The sequence below is a fragment of the Bemisia tabaci genome, chromosome 6 (assembly GCF_918797505.1).
Source record: "Bemisia tabaci chromosome 6, PGI_BMITA_v3".
NCBI lineage: Eukaryota > Metazoa > Arthropoda > Insecta > Hemiptera > Aleyrodidae > Bemisia > Bemisia tabaci.
Window position 1 is genome coordinate 36791217 of NC_092798.1, and position 14295 is coordinate 36805511.

The window sequence follows — 14295 nt, forward strand, 5'->3', positions numbered from 1 at the left end:
GAATTGGGAAGTTTGAATTTCTTCATTTTAATGTAGACTTCAAACACCAATATCTGAATTTTGAGTTGATTTGGGGCATTTTCAACATTCGTAATGTTCTGCGTTGAAATTTGATGAAAAAGAAAAGAAAAGAAAAGAAAAAAAAAACAGGTCACAAAGTACTTAAAACTTACTCCGTCTAGTGGTTCATGGTTCATCGGTTGTCTATTTGAAAAAATACTCTCATTACTTTAGTACTTTCATTTTTAAGAAAACTAATATTCTAAGATTACAGAGAGAGACTTACGGGTTGTACATCGATGTACATCTCGTGTTTCTCTGGGTCAGGGGGGCTGATACCTTCAACAGCCTCTCGGTATTTCTGGTCTCCCAAGTAGAAGTGAGGGAAAGATAGGAGGACAGGAGAATCTGCAACAGAAAAGGAGAATACTTCTTTCAATAAAACATCGAGGAAGAATAGAAGCTGTATGTTGTATAATGCATTCAAGCAAAAACGCCTTCAAATCAGCAAGATGCAACTTTTTCAGCACCAGAGCAAATTTCAGTAATAGACGCTCCGTAGACAGAAAACACATAAGAAATCTTATAAAACTTTGAAAGTTGCCATAAAATCTAGCCTTTCTGGCTCTCACCCTTTTATTAATGTTATTCGCCAAATATTCGTGGTGTTTAATTCCTTAACTGACGTCACGAGTTGATAAGCGACCTGGGAAAAATTTCATCATGGAATTGATACAATTACTGCCAAAGATTAGATCAATGGACTTTTGTCCTTGATAATTCAAATTTCATCCTCTGTCATGATTAATTTATTGGAGATACATGTAATTTAATGATTTTACCCTCTTTCTCTTATTCGCTAGGAGAAAACGAGGGAGCAAAGATTTTTCTTAAGACCCTAGCCTGGAGGATCAGCATGTTATAATTGACGGAAAGCGGCAGCATGAAAGGTATCAAGAGCAAAACAGCAAATGGTTAATCTAAATGAACAAAATTTACGACGTAATTTAATCGTATTACATTCGCCACTCTGTAATTACACGCCCCGGGTTTCCAACTTATGGGCATAATACTTACCCCTGTATAAATCTGCATAAACCCCGAAGCATCGCGTTGCAGTTGCAATCTCCCCGCGCATCAAGAGGAAATTATTTTACAAGCAACATTGTCTCTAAATATTCCTTTCTGTTTTATAGTTTTTTATACGACCATTTATGCATCTCCTGGATGTTAACTGGATGAAATAATCGCCGGGAATTAAATATGAGGTTTTAATGACGTAAGAAGCTGCCCAGTTCTATACTTCTTGTTTGGACGAAAAACGTGAATGAAAATAAATTTATGGCTGGATTTAATTGTCAGTGGCCGAATACTTACCAAACTGGCAAGCACTGACGTTCATCATTCCGCTTGGAGCGCAAGGTGGTCCAGATGGACAGAAGCAGTCGTTCTCTGGATTGACGGAGGCATCGGCGAAGACGTCTTTCGGTGGGGTGAAACGGTAACCTTCGACTTGACCGTTGGTGATCACAGTTTGCTTGTAACTGAAATTGGGGGGAAAAGGCGGTTAAATATAGTGGCAAGGGAAGTTTCTTTAGACTTAGAAGATTGCACTAACTCGCCTTAAATTAATTAGACTTATGTTTATTACTGGATTAATAGTTAAGATCTGTCTTATTCCTTTTCATTTTCGGTTGATTTCTTTTTTGGTAAGCTTAGCTGGTTAACTTTTTACAAATATCGACATTGATAAAATTATCTCCAATAATTTGAGTCATCGAATTGGTTTCAGGACATCCCGTCAACGATTTTTTGTCCACGCACCTGTTTTGTTCAGTAGTTTACATCCATGCGTAAAATAAGCAACAGTGACTTGGTTCAAGCTTTATATTTAAGTCCGATTTTAAAATTATATCGACAATATCGAAATGAGAAAATTGAAGGAGAAGGAGGTGTTGTTATGGTAACTCATTTTTTAAACAAAATGTTACTTTCTTCCTGTGATTCATCTACTTAGTAAAACGTAGCAAACGTTTGTAAAACATTTTCAAGCGATGGCATCGATATTAATCTCAATGAGTCGTGTGTTGAAAGGAACTGTACAAAAATGAATAAAAGAGGGGAGAACCCAAAAAGCACGCAATCTTTGGTTTTAACCCATTTGTGCATCGATCTGTTAGAATCAAATACGTCCAATTTTGAGCGTTTGGTTGCGCTGCAGCACAGTAAAAGCACAAAATATGAAATTAAAAATTAGAGGGCTTTGAAAATCATTAAATTTGACACGGAATCACCTTAATATTTACAGCATACACAATATATTTTTCTTTAATACATATCTTATTTCATCAATTTAAATGAGAATAGTCCATGCAGAGTGTGCAAGCATTTCAAAATCATGAGTTGAAAAACGCTGACTCTGCGAGTTTAAATATTAGAGCCAAACGGAGCAGAGCGGCGTGCAGCCAGCGCGAGAGGCTCACTGGCGCCTACGAACCTAACTGGGATACTTCACGCATTGCGCAATGTTTGAAGTATCTACTTAGGTTTGTAGGCGCCAATGCGCGTTCCGCGCTGGCCGCCCGCTCGCCGTGCCGCATGACTCCTCAAGCAACCATTTCACGACAGAGGTGTTGCATAGTATCATTCGAAATTGAAGGCGCCCCAATATATTAAGAATGACGGGCATCCTTTAAGAATACGCAGCGTTCTCCGCAAAATAAATCAAGATGCTACGGCACAAGGGGGAGCGTAGTCCTAAAACTCATCAAGTCCTAGCATCCGTATTTAATAAAGATTTAGCATAACTTCCAAATTTCATTAGAGAAAAAAGTGACTCGATTTAGGCAGAAAAATTCCTGAGTATGCCGTCAAGAATATTTTATTTTAAGTCTCAATAATAATTGGTACGCGGACCAAAACTTCCCTGCCGATAAAACGCGTGGACATAAACTACTGGAAAAAACAGGTGCGCTGACAAAAAAATCCTTGAAAAAATGTTCTATAACCCATCGAATTTGTTTACTTATACTTGCAGGTGAATGCCAAAAATGAATGAGCGTTGCTATAAAAATCTTGAGCTAAACTATGAACGGATAATCTTTATTTTTGGCTTAGATGCTTTTCGAGTAATTTTAAGAGACGAAAAATTAAATTAACATGAACATTAAATTATGCTGAACATTAAAATGCTGAAACAAGCTGAACATTAAATTTGAAATGAACTTATCTTGAACCCTCGACTAGATTCTTACAATTTTTTTCGAACCTGATGAGTACCAGATTCAAAATGCAATCGTACCTGCATGATCATGGGTCATTCTCGTTGCACTTTGCAGCGTAAAATCAAAGTTTTTTTCGTTGAGTAAAATGACAGTTCTGAATCAGCGTTTTTATACAATTCCTAATACTCTTAATCTCTTAGATATTGAGAAAGCAATATTTTTAGATAACTCCGTCAAGCACCACTGAACGCCACCTAATCACGCGGAACGCATCGTCACCTCGAAAAATCATTACTGCAACATCAGTTTCATAACTCTATTTTAAACTTGCAATTTTATTGGTCCTTCTCTTCCTCAAAGATTCCGATGACAACATCAGTCTCATAACCTTATTTCAAATGTTCGTTTCCATTTGTTTTGAATCTCCTTCCGCAAACACAAGCACACAACACAGGACCTCAAAGAAAACGGCCTTTAAGAATTTTGCATCAGATTCGCGCTAGCCAATCACACAGAATAACCACAGTGTAATCACACAGAACACATGCAGATAGGTGATTCTATACAGTGGCGTGGCGTGAATTGCTATGTATCGATTGTTCTGCCAATTAAACCTATGGTAAAGAATCAATTATTAAGGTGTTTGCTGCGACCACCCTGTTTATCGACCCTTTTCCATAGGTTTAAATGGCATAAACTACGCTGTATCGCAAAGCACGCCACGCCACTGATTCTATAAACGAGCCTGAGTCAGTAGTCCCTTAATGCAATATATAATCTAAACGTAATAGTTTGGGCATTGAAATATCCTCAAATACTTTCTACAATATAATATAGTTTCCACAAACACCGGCAGATATGCCACTATTAAAGCTCCAGTTATGATGCGAATTAAAATACTGATGAACTATACTCTTAGATTTTTTAAAACAAATATTCGCGGATGCTCCCCAGAGTGCAGACTCTAAAAGATGGAATTCTGCAAAAATTGAAAGTTCATCCGACGTTTTTCTTAGATAATACACGGCAAAGCAAAGTCTCGCCCAGGAGTGTTATGTACTTACACAAGGGGTAGAAGTCTGCAGATGTCCTTGTCGAAAACGTAAATGGTTGTGTTTTGAGTCATGTGTGGCGGGAAGATGGAGCCATCACTTCCGTCGATCCTGTTACATTTGTCTGTCTTCCAGTGCCCCAAGTTGCTTTTGCCGTTGAATTTGTCAACCAGCCCGAACCTCGTGATGTCATCTGCTCCAGTGAAGACGGTCATGTTGTCTTTTCCAGTACCGTTTTTCTGCAAACATAAAAGTTCACAAAATTAACCACACGATAGCCTTCACAATTGGTTGCACACACTTATCGCGGTTGTTTCATATTTCTAGACCATGGTCTTTGGGGTGTGTTACCTCTGATTTTATGATAGATAATGAGCAAAGCCGTCTCACTGGGAAAAAGTTCGGAGTGATATCAATTTCACTGCGGAGGCAATCTCGTTCCCAAAAACTCGGAGTGACATTAGGGTAGAGCGCAACCTAATTTTTTTACCGAGTGAAATTATATTATTTATAGACCACTTTAAGCAGAAAAGAACCAAGTCACATCAGGTATTGCCAAATTTAACTGGGCAATTTAATGTTTACATGAAAATGGTTGAGCGGACTTTCGTGTAAATTTCGGCGAATTTGCTGAAATAGTACGTAGCGGATTCATTAAAATCTTTAAAGCTATCCACACAAACGTTCCCTTGTAAAAAAGTAAATTTCTCCGTTAAATTTGGCAGGAGATTGCTGATCTGGCTTGGTTCCTTTCTGCTGAACGCGGTCAATTTACTCCTGATTCATACCCCTCTTGGAATTTTGGGAGTAATATATGCACCGAAGTGAAATACTTCACCATTCACTTTCGGATTTTGACGTCTTTAAGCTAAAAGGATCTATGTTGTAAGAACTCCATTGCACATGTGGTTCCTTTTTACCATATTAACGTCTTAACTCTTCATAATGAATAACTGGATAACGCACTACTGGTCAATGAGTGACTGAAATTATACGAGAGTATCCATTTTAAAGTCCTCGATTTGATCTTACGTAGCTTGCATAAGATTCAGCGTCTACGAAGTGCTAAGTTGAATGTTCAGGGTAGGCGTTTTAATTCTTCAAGAACGTAACGCGCGTAACAGTTTGCAGGTTACACCAGAGCGTTACCTCGGCGTTACCTCGCAGTTTTACAGCTCGACAGAGTGACATCTAAGCCTGATTGCATTGGATAAGAGCGCGGGGTAATGAGGCAGTAATCAGCGGAACTTCAGATTTCAATTATAAGTATAAATTGACCGGTTATCCTGCACGCACAATCCTCGCGGCAACGGCCGCAAGAGTGCGCCACCTCATACGATCGTCACTTGATTGAGATGGATGACTGCAAGCTTCTTAATAAGAGGTACAGTCGGAGGTTTAAAAAAAAAATTATAAAAGTAGTTAGATGTGCTGTTTTCAGACAATCTTGAAAGCGAGATACGTACCGATACCGTACCGTTTGTTACGTACCGATAAACACAGAGTAAAGAGTAACTGCGTCCTCTAAAAGGTAGCTTTTTGAGCCAAAAAATATTTTGAAGGTATTGATATCATAAGAAAAAGCATATATGCATCAAATAACTTTTAACAGACATTCAGGCTCAAGCAATACAAGGTAATAAAAAATGACCAAAGCAAAATTTTGTCACTTTAAATGCAGTTTACAGCTTAAGTAAACGCAGTTTTGAGAAAATATGTAACGAAATAATTTTCAATGTTTAAGGTCCACAATAATCGATATATCACCTGACCTCACACACTCTAATCCACCTGTTCCTAAATTTTTAGGAGTCTAGAGAGTGGCTTTATTTTTAAAATTCAAAATATCGACTCAATTTTATGAAAAAGCGCCCTCATTAATATTTATTTCACTTTACATTTTTTTAGTTTTTCCGCAGACGGGACCAAATAAATGTACAAGGACTGGAAGAGGTATGAAATTCTGAGATTATATAACTGACTTTTTCGAACTTGTCATTACATCCTGTATGTCGAGACAGTCAATGTGCATCCTGTGCGTTGACAGATGCTAATAATTAAACGGCTTGATGTGTGTGTCAGCGCGTATTTAACGACTGCACGCTTAGTATCTCCGATAAATTTAATGGCCCATTGATAACATTTAATAACCCATTGGAACAGTCTGCTTCAAGTTCCATACTGAGTATGGACCAATATCAGTGCTCCGTACAAGATTTTGTCCGAATAATCGCTTTAATCGTGACTTTTAAATTCTAATTTTTATTCCAAATTTGCCCATGCACCTTTTTCCGAAGAGGATTTTTACAAGGCGCTGCCAAAATTTCAAGACAATAATAAAATTCAACAAAGAAGAGGAAACAGGTAGTGATAAATTTTGAATTAACAGTGGCACATTATGCTGCGTATACCAAGCAAAGTTTACATCCTACCCTAAGAAAAATTATTTTTGATGAAATCTAAAAACTTGAAACTGACTGTAAAAGCTAGTTCTTCCGACCAAAGAGTCAACCGTCATGTGCATTGTCTCTCATTATAGAAAATGCATGTTATCAGCATCTTTCTATCTGTTTAATGATGTGATATGAACACCAACACAACTAGTTTTATTTTGTCAATAATTTACTCTCTTGAAATTGTTTTGAGTATCTAACAAACAAGAGCAACAAAGATGAAAGTGACCATCTCTCCTAAGTTAAGTGGACGAATTTATGCTTGAAGCAACTAAATTGCTCCAAAACCCTATGCACATAGTTCCTTTTAGAATGAATACGTCCATATCTAAGCCAATAAATTTCAATCTAAGCCACCAGCCACGTATAAAATATACATGGAACGTCTTGGAGGTCTAATAAAATCTAGAGCAATTACAGCCGCATTGGTTTAGATTTTACTATTTATATCCAACCAGGTTACATTATTTCAACATTTCAAGATCTATCCACATCTCAACGTTAATCGTTGACACGCTCATATGAAAAAACTCATCAGCAAGCTACTAGGCAACCGTGAAAGTTCACAATGTCCGAACGCTTTTGGGAAGCTAAGGAATTTAAGTGCCGTCACTGGCTTCTCGGGATTCTTAAATCTGACTTAAGGGCGTATCTCAATTTGTACGTGAGCCCTGTTTTATATGTAACTCCATGCTTTCAGGGGCCCATGCGGGAATCGAGATCCACCCTAACAGTAGCAGAGCGCGACTAAATCCTCTAGAGTCTCATGCTACTCACCTAAATTCCGACGACCGTATAAATTAAGTCAAGTTTATGAAACACTCTGGAAGTGTTTTGTAACTGGTCTCGTTTTGATAAGTATTTAGTTTTGGAGCGATAATCTTAATATGGTTGATTACAGTTTACTTTAAAACTTTCTGAGGTTTAGGATTCATACCTGACTTTGGCTACACATTTAATTTACTATCTTCTTTTTTTACCGCACTGAATGTGGAAAAAAGCATGGTCTGCACGAAGAAGAGTAATGACGTATTTCTCCGATTTTTCTATTGTTTAAGCAGGCTATTACCATTGCTTGATTTTATAACTTTTACCATCAAACAATACTATTTGGTTTTGGGCAACTGACCAAAGGTGAACAGAGTTTAACAGAAACAAATCTAGTCACGTCACGCTTGAACTAAGGAAAGACAGTTTAAAGTTTTAATTTTCCGTAAGAATCATTATTGAAGATAAAATTCAACACTTGTTTTGATGTTCGAAAAATATTTTCTCGGCCTTGAATTTTTAAGAAAGAAAATTTAAGCCTACTTCAATTCAAAACAACTCCGTCTCAGTTTTTTCCTAAGATAAAACTTGCTATGCGATTCTGTTAAACGCGGTCAAAATGATGTGTTGGTTTCATTGTTGACAAGGACAACAGAGTCCAACAAATTGAAGATCAAATGGACGTATTTCTACCAAACGGAACTATGTGCATTAAGACATGAACCCTGAGACCCATAAGAATATATGCATAACAGGGCTCACGTCATAATGCACATAGTTCCGTTTGATAGAATTACGTCCAAGTGATGATGAAGATAGAATAAGTGAGACAAATTTTTGCCTGAGGGTTTGAAGTTAGGTTCTTGCATTAGTATCTTCTTGTCATCTGAGGATGAAAAAACCTCAAGAATAACCATATTCAATGACAACGCCACGAACAGCGAGAAAATCAGGAGGCACGAGATGGCGAAGAAAGATTGTGATTGGCCATCAAATTACGATTCCGGGAAACGCGGCTCCGAAGGACAGGAAGCAACGGTTAGAGAGTATTTTCGATCAATTACCATAATGACGAGTACGTAATGAAAAGATCTGATAAGGTGAGTAAATATTTACAGGCTCATTATCACGTAGCACATAATTGACGGCACTTACTCTCCGCGCCGTAATGAATGCAATTTTTTCGCCAACCAAGCGCGCTTTTCATTCAACTTGGACGTGGCAAGAAAGAAGAGCCGCCATTCCATTGTTGCCGATTTGCGAAAAACCCTTTGGATCTCCGCCGTGCTAAGGAAGAACGCCGTGTGAGCCTTTAGACGTTGCCATACTTTCTTCAATAGAAGCCGAATTCAATGGGTAAATTGTGAATATTGTTTTCCAAAATTTTCAGACAACACTGGAAAAAAAGCACATTGGATCTAGAGTCCAGACTTTTAAAAACATCGACAAGAAAAAGTACTCTTGATTCAATCAGAATCTAGCTTAAATCAAGAACAAAGCCTCTTAATTTAAGCGGATTTCGTTTTGATTCAAGCAAAAATCCGATTGAATCAAGAGTATTTTTCTTGTCAATGTTCTCAAGAGTCTGGACTCTAGATCCAAGTGTTTTTTTTTTTTTTTTTTTTTTTTTTTTTTTTTGTTTTTTTTTATTTTTTGCGGACTTTAATCTGCAATATCCAAAGATTCCAAAGAAAATTATGCATAAATTTCCTCAAAAATAAACTTTTTATCCGAGGAAAATTAGTAACTCTCTAATGTTCATACGGCGTTTTTCCCTAGCACAGCAGATCTGGTATGGGGGTGATGAAATAACTGTCATCATTGGTGAGAGGGATGGATTTGCAGATATCCTTTGCGTCATCATTTTTCAGACAAAAGGACGTAGTTAGTCTTCCCTGACGCCAATTTTCCTAGCGCAAATCGTATTTTTGCAAAGGAACCGTTTCAAATGTTTACATTAAAATTCATTGTTCTCTTTATTTGCTACACGCAAAAAACAGCAAAATTTTGGATGTAAATTGCACTGTCGTAATCTTAATAAAAGTTAAAGTGTTTCAGTCAATTTTGCAACCTTGGAACCGAATTACATTCTTTTTTCTTTGAAAAATAACGATTTCAAAGAGGAGATTGAAAAACGGTATCACATCAGCACCATGTATGATGGATTGATGAATATTTTCGGAGACTTAAACGCAGGAGTAGGAAAAGTAACTCAAAACTTACCCCGTACAGCAGACCGAATTCATCGTATGGGAGCTTTTGTTCTTTCGGAACGACGTCTTTGGCAAGTTTCAGAAGCGGATCTTCGTATCCCCAGAGGAGCTGTCCAACGGATACTTCGACGAAGGGCTTGATTTTCAGGATGTCCATGATGGAGGCCATGGCCAGCCTTAAGAATCTCGCCGCATGTTTACTTTGAGAAGTAGCGCTCTGGAAAAGGAAACATTTCAGTTAGAGGCCACTAAAACTTAACAAACATAAAACCACAAAAATGCAAATATTAAATGATTCTAGGGAAAAATCAATAATCACTTTAACACAAATCATGTCACAAATTAGGTGTGTCGATGATTTGTTCATTTTCTACGGATGTAATCTTGTATGAAGTAACATCGTAGAAGAGCAAAATAAAAAGACACATCCTTATTGAAACATGGTCGTATTTCGCTCTCAATCGTATATGCCCGACACAATTATTACGAAATATTACTCCAGGACTACTTTGAGGATGAAATGTAAACAAGTGTAAGGACTGAAGAAGGAGGAAAATATTTTACATTTTAAAGTCTAGACGCGTTCAATCACGGAATGTCAAGAATACACGTGGTGATATTAACTTCTTACATTGTTGGACCAAAGAGCGAGATTAACTAGCTCAGCTATTATTTTAACAAGACTAATGACTGCATCTTTTCAATGTGCAGTTCACATTGGTGGAAACTCGAGCGATAACTTGTAACTGTTCAAAATAGCGACTAATCGACCATCAAGTCACACGAGTAATAAGTCGATGAGTTTTCCTCAAATGTAGTTTTCGCTGTCTATTTTGGCGTGTACACGTTAGTATGCCGCCTTTCCGATCGTTTTGACCCCCGCCTTATACGCAATGTTACGAGTTCCCTCGGTGCTTATGAGAATAATTAATAATTTAAAAATATGCTTTACTACCCTGTTTTTCTGAAGAGTGGGCCAATTGCAAACTTTACCCAGTGCAAGGAGGAGAATTTATTACTCTATATAAAGCTGCTGTTCCCACTCACTCTGCCCCCCCTAGATAAAAATTGGCCGAAGCGATTTCCTTTAAAATTGGTACACGCTTAGCTATTGTAATGAGGAGTTGATTAAAATTATTCCCATTCAAATCCGCTGCCTCGGATGCCTGCAAGAGCGAAAAGTTATTTCTCCATATAGTATTACATTGGAGATACGCGGTTGTTTACGCGCATTGCGCCGAACAGGTTCAATCCTGTTGCGTGACGTCACTGCCTTGTAGACGAAATTTAAGGTTTTAGGAGGTATTTTTCGACGTATGTTTGTGGAAATTGGTAAGCGGGGGTATATTTTTCGGGGGATCTCGAATTTTTGGTCGGATTTTCAAAATTTCAAAATCCAAGATGGCGGCCGTGGCCTAAAATGCTAAGTCCGCTCCTGTTCTATCGATTTTCGTGAAACTCGGTATCCAAGGGTATTTTTCGACGAGAAACTCGAATTTTTGGTCAAATTTTCAAAATTTCCAAATCCAAAAGATGGCGGCCGTGGCCTAAAATGCTATATCGTTTCCTGATATCGATCGATTTTTGTGAAATTCGGTATAAGGGGGTATATTTCGACGGGAAGTTAGAATGTAAGGTCCGATTTTCAAAATTCAAAAATCCAAGATGACGAACGTGGTCTAAATTGCTATCTTGGCTTCCAGTCCATCGATTTTTGTGAAATTCAGTATTAGGAGGTGTATTTCGACGGGAAATTAGAATTTTAGGCCCGATTTTCAAAAATCAAAAATGGCGAACGTGGTCTAAATTGTTATCTCGGCTTCCGATCCATCGATTTTTGTGAAATTCGGTAATAGGAGGTGTATTTCGACGGAAAACTCGCATTTTTGGTCAGATTTTCAAAATTTCCAAATCCAAGATGGCGGCCCCGCACGAAAACGCGGTCCGGACTCCTAGAACATCAATTTCTGTAAAACTTGGTGAAAAAGAAGATTAAGACATAGATGTTGTCTCCTCATCAATGTTAAAAACTGTGCGGGGCGGTGGCGGCTTGCGGAGCGAGTCGCAAGTTCGTCGCGAAGCGTAGAACTGGGGTCCAGGGGCACTCCCCGGCTAGACGTGTCAGCTCGCAAAGCGAGCTAATCACGACTAGTTTCTTATAAAATGACTGACAAATCACGATGAGCGCATTGAGGAAGTCTGATATGCACTCGTAACCTCACAATCTGCATAAGAAATATGAGCTATCTCAAGCTTTCCTCTTCAAAAACGATACTATGGCACAGGTGAACATTTCGTAAGAGGACTCGTTCCATCCAACCCTTGTGTCTTTTAGGAAGTGACACAATATTCAACATGACCGACGCAAACCAGCCAAAAAACACGGGGTTTTATCAACCGGCGCGTTTATATTCACATTTTTCTTACGTTGGAAAAGATCATGGTGCTTCCTCACGATTTGCGTGCGCGCGAAAGCGTCAGCCATTTTGAATATTGTGTTTCATCCTACTGTGCAAGGGTTGGATTGAACAACTCCTCTGACAAAATGTTCACCTGTGCCGTAGAATCGTTTTTAAAGCGAGAAGGTTTAAAAAACGCATATTTCTTACGCAGATTGTAAAGTTAGGAGTGTTTTTCAGACTTTTCCAATCCGCTCATTGTGAATTTTGAGCCGTTTTCTGTTATGGACATTTCTTCTTTCTGCTCTGCCTGAAGTTTGTACCCGGCCCATTTCCGCTGTCTATTTTGACGGGTGCATGGTATACCGCCGTTGCGATCGTTTCGTTCCCCGCCTAATATCGTATACTATTTCGAGTTTCATGGTTGCTTTACGAGAATAATTAAAAATATGCTTTACTACCCTTATTTTTCTAACAAAACTTTATCATAATGATTTGGCAACGCTGTTTGGCCCACCGTGGCTGCGCGGCGGCGATATTGGATATTCCTTCCGCCGTTGGGAGCGAGACTTTCTCTGCAGCCCGTTTCCGCCCACCCGCCTCTATCGTTTCAGTATCATGAACTTTTAAATTAGAGGCGAATTAATTGACTGCACTCATCCATTATCGATTCTTATCGGAAGGCAGTTTCGTACGCCGTTTGTAAAGCTTATCTTTACCCTAGTTTACAACTGCTGATCAAGTGCTGATCTCTTTTACAGCGTCCTTTACAATTTTGGGAAGACTATACTACAAAAGGGTATTACAATTTCACTCCTGATGGAAAAGTAATTGGACCCAATTACAATGATAAGTCTGCCTCCGCTTTGAGTTTTAGGAAGAATTAGAAGTAATAATTTGGGACTACACACATATACCGATGGTGAAACTGCAGGTATGCGTATTTCGGTTTGCAGCGTTGCAGACTTCCCGTGGAACTTTATTTTCTACATGGACATTTACCGAAGGTATTTTAACCGAAGGTCAATTTTTTAAATTTTGGTGAGTTCCCCTCTTTATGTGAGGCATATTCTATGAAAACCTCAAGCCATGATGATGTTTCGGTCTCCTTTTAAGAAATAATTGCCTGCCCCCATTCAAAGCTCTTAAATAGTTCCTATATGCTAATAAAAATCATTCAGTCTGCAGTCTCTCTTAAATAGAAATAGAAAATGACTTTCAAGAGTATAAAAAGAAGGAAAAATGTTGCCTGATTATCAAATCAATGTGTAAGCAAGTGTAAAAGATGAACGCCCAAAGATTTTCTCTGCATTTCTGCAAGATTTTGTACGAGTGAAGTGCCAGCTTAAGATGAGCAAACACTCATTCAAATCAAACACGGATGCTAAATCCCCAGCTATGAATATGACGCGTTGAATTTAAAACGCGGGCTGAGGGGTATCATTTAAAATATACACACACTAACGACTAAGAGCTCAACACAACGAAAATCTCTTTTCCGTTTGCTCATCTCGTCTGAGCATGCGGCATTCATCGTGCACTATGTGCTTTATTCAACAAGTGCACCACTCAATCAAAACAGAGACGGGCAGTCATGCTGACAGCGCAAAACTCTGGGCCTACCTCAACTTCCTGTGAGTTGAGAATGAATGAAAAGGAAAAATTCGGTGCTCGATTGTACTACTGTGTGTCATGATAAATGAAGAGCTATGGTTTTTTTCGCGTAAAAATATGCTTTCAAATGAGTTATGTCTAACGAAAAACACCTCAGGGATATGAAATGAAGTTCGCAGTCTTCCTGTGTCTATTAATTATTCTCATAATATCCTTGAATGGCTTAAACTGGATCCCCACGTTTCCAACAGCATACACCCCCTATCACGGAGATCAGTAGATGTCCCCGCCAAGCTAAAAATATAAAGACGTGTGCACCACATCCTCACAGAAAACGCCTTCAAACCTCTCTGCAGCAACCATCAACGAAGGACGATAACCTCTATTAGTGCGAAAAAAATAATTTAAAAAAATCGATACACATTTTTCAAATTTTTAAGCCGCATTGCACTAAAAAAAGTAAAAAATTTGTAACGATTATGTAAAATAATATTTTCGTCTATAAATTTCCCGTTTTCCCCGGAAATAATGTTGACGGAATGAGATAATGTATGTGTACATCCATATCCATT

The 14295-nt window shown here is 38.3% G+C and overlaps 1 protein-coding gene across 2 annotated transcripts in view; it reads right to left on the reverse strand.

The window, feature by feature from the left end:
- Positions 1-14295, reverse strand: part of emp (epithelial membrane protein) — a 165729-nt gene that overhangs the window by 8291 nt on the left and 143143 nt on the right. For both annotated transcript variants that reach the window (XM_019051398.2, XM_019051399.2), the window contains 4 exons: positions 9721-9927; positions 4289-4515; positions 1378-1544; positions 287-408 (listed from right to left, as the gene is read on the reverse strand). In XM_019051398.2, the coding sequence (XP_018906943.2) occupies positions 287-408; positions 1378-1544; positions 4289-4515; positions 9721-9927 (723 nt within the window). The remainder of the gene's footprint in view (positions 1-286; positions 409-1377; positions 1545-4288; positions 4516-9720; positions 9928-14295) is intronic.